The sequence below is a fragment of the Sminthopsis crassicaudata genome, chromosome 3, assembly GCF_048593235.1.
Source record: "Sminthopsis crassicaudata isolate SCR6 chromosome 3, ASM4859323v1, whole genome shotgun sequence".
Classification (NCBI taxonomy): domain Eukaryota; kingdom Metazoa; phylum Chordata; class Mammalia; order Dasyuromorphia; family Dasyuridae; genus Sminthopsis; species Sminthopsis crassicaudata.
The window spans coordinates 403,351,377-403,354,398 of record NC_133619.1 but is presented as its reverse complement, the minus strand read 5'-3'; the positions used below and the strand labels follow the sequence as shown (position 1 = coordinate 403,354,398).

Genomic DNA, 3,022 nt, shown 5'->3' with positions numbered 1-3,022 from the left:
AAAAAAAAAAAAGGAAGGAAGGAAATGAGTATTTTATAAAGAACCTACTCTGTTCCAGACTCTGTCCAAAATTCTTTTTACAAACATTATCTAATTTGATCTTCACAATAAACCTGTGAAATAGGTGCTGTTATTAGCCTCATTTAGTTAAGGAAACTGAGTCAAACATGTTAAGTGACTTGCCAAAAATCACAAAACTAGAGTTTGTGTTTGCATTTGAAGTCAGAATTTCCTAACTCTAGTCTCAATGCCCTATCCCTTGCACCACTTGCTGACTTTGGAGAGAGAAGAGAAAGGGAAAAGGAAGGGAAAGGAAGAGGAAAGACAAAGAAAGATAAATGGAATCTAATTTTTGATTACAGTTTATGAAATTAAAGGCTAAGTTCATGAATAAAATTCAAAAGTAGCAGAAGCAATTAAGGATCAGAAAAAAAGGTCATCAAAGTCTGGAATGGGCCCATGTTTAAAAAGAAAATAAATCATTGCAAGTTGGTTCTTGTCCTCCTACTCTCCCATACTCTATCCTCTACAACTCTTTTGTTAATTGACATTTAGGTAAGATTGAGGAAAACTCAACAATAAATGGACCTGGAGAGCTGATCTAGGACCTTAGACTTCTTCCACAAATACAAACCCATGGAATGTATCCCTGTGTTTTCTTAAGTATAGGATTTTTCATTGCCTTACTGAAATTATACAGACAGAGAAGAGCAATGGAGATTGCCTTGAGTCTTCTTCGTAAGTTCTTCCCATTCCTCTTATTCCCTCCCAAGGTGGGAGTTCATTAGAGAAAACAAGCTCCACAGTAATTGAAATGACTCCCTAAAACTAAATTTTGGTGAATTGGACCATGAAAACAATGGCTCCTTGTGCTAGAATGTCAGTTGTGAGGGTGGTTTTTTGGTGGAAGAAGAAATACAATGTCAAATTCACTAGATAAAGAATCTTCTTATGTTAATCTATAGGCTGATCCTTCTGCACTGGCCTTTCCCAAAAGATCAGGCAAAGATTAATCACCCCATAGTCATCTCATCTCAGACATTTCTCTAGCCTACCAACATTTCATTATCCTGACAATCTTTGTTGCCCAACTCATAATAGGTGTTCATCTCTTAGTTTAATGCCAAAGAAAAGCCCTTGAGCATAAGTGAAAAAATGGAAGAAATCCCTCTTCTCTATTATATTTCAGGTACTAAATTGTTTTTCTGGTTGTTTCCAAGTTTGCTTACTGAACAAAAATTTAAATTGCCACCACTGGCCTGGGGGATTTATCTGGCTATAAATTATGAGAATATAAGTAATATCTCTTCAAGAACCAAAAAGAAATAGCATAGCACATCCAATAACAAATTGGACTTGGACTTTGGTTCAAATCCTATCTTAAACATTTACTTTCTGGCTTCATTTGATCTTTTTAGAAATTGGGACAATAAGTCCAATGGTACTTACAAAACTACAAAATTTTGAAATCCATTGATGTTAAATATTGTTAACAAGATAGTCACTGTAGGCAAATGCAAAAAGGGTAAATATAAAAGGAAAGAGGATTTTTAAAAAGAGGATCAAGAAAATTAAGGAGAGAGAATTTTCAGGACAAATTGATGTTTAGAAAAAGTCAATTTTTCTATCTCTCTGTTTATCTCTATTACTCTATCTCTATTTCTATTAGGTCTGTCTTTCATTGCTCCGGAAGGAACCCAACCTGCTGAAGCACTTTCCTTAAGGATGATTTTACCTCCTTATTCCTCAAACTGTAGATCAAAGGGTTCAACATAGGGGTGACTAAATTATTCAGGATCTGAACAGTAGCATTCAACCAAGGATTAGGAGTAGGCTGTAGGTAGATGAGAACTACAGGCATATAAAATAGGAGGATGGCTGTTAGGTGAGCACTGCAAGTGGAGAAGGCTCTATGTCGACCCTCTGCTGAACGTATTCTCAAGATGGAGCAAACAATGCGACTATAAGAAGTAAGGATGAGGAGAAAACAACTGAAAGGCATGAGACCCACACTTATGAAACCTACCATCTCCAAGGCTGAGGTATCTGCACAGGCTAATTTCAACATCACTGGGATATCACAGAAGAAGTATTCCACCTTATTGGGTCCACAGTAGGGCAACTGGAAGGTGAGGGCAGTGAGGAAAGTGGCCTGAATACAACCAAAAAATGAGGTCCCCATGGCTAAGATGGCACATACCTTATGGCTCATAATGACTGTGTACTGCAGAGGGTAACAGATGGCAACAAAGCGGTCATAAGCCATCACAGTGTACAGGAAACACTCAGTGCAGCCAAGGAAATGATAGAAAAAGAGTTGGCAAACACAGCCTCCATAAGAAATGGCATGGCTATATCCAGAAAGAAAAAAGAGCATTTTAGGAGAACTCACTGAAGGGAAAAATATATCAAAAATTGACAACTTACACAGAAAAAAGTACATGGGAGTGTGAAGACGAGAGGAGGAAATAATAGCTAAGAGAATGGTCAAATTCCCTAGCAAGGTAAAGAAATAGAAAGATAAGAATACAAAGAAAAGTTCTATCTCCATCCCTTCTGTGTGTGGGATTCCTAGAAGGATGAATTCAGTTACCACTGTATGATTCTTCATCTCCATGAAAGCTTAGTATTGGTGCGTAGGACACCAAAAGATGGACACAGACATCAGAGATGCAAGATGAAATTCAATAAGCATGAAGAAAATATACCTGTCAAAAGATACACATAGAAATATAGATAAAACCACTTTTGGTTTTGAAATAAAGAATTTTCATTAGATTGTTTATATATGACTAACATACTATAGTGCATAACTTAAAAGGGAAAAATTGCTCTCTTATATGGCATTTCATTTGAGAGGAAGCATGGAATTATGTGTTCTGGACTTGAGAAAGAAAAACATTTGAACATGCTTATAAGTTGGACAAACTTAGACACAATTTTTCTCATCTGTAAAATAAGGATAATATCCTCAAAAAAGTCATTTTGGGGATCAAAGTGCTTTGTAAACTCTAAAGTGTTT

General features: G+C 36.3%; 1 protein-coding gene across 1 annotated transcript; it reads right to left on the bottom strand.

The window, feature by feature from the left end:
• Positions 1–1,678: 1,678 nt before the first annotated feature.
• LOC141559609 (olfactory receptor 10D1B-like) lies at positions 1,679–2,617 on the bottom strand. Its single transcript, XM_074297398.1, has one exon. It carries the CDS (start codon positions 2,615–2,617, stop codon positions 1,679–1,681), a length of 939 nt encoding a protein of 312 aa, XP_074153499.1.
• Positions 2,618–3,022: the final 405 nt, after the last annotated feature.

Excerpts from the sequence above, each read along its gene's own strand:
- LOC141559609 (XM_074297398.1), bottom strand. The coding sequence starts at position 2,617 with ATGGAGATGAAGAATCATACAGTGGTAACTGAATTCATCCTTCTAGGA.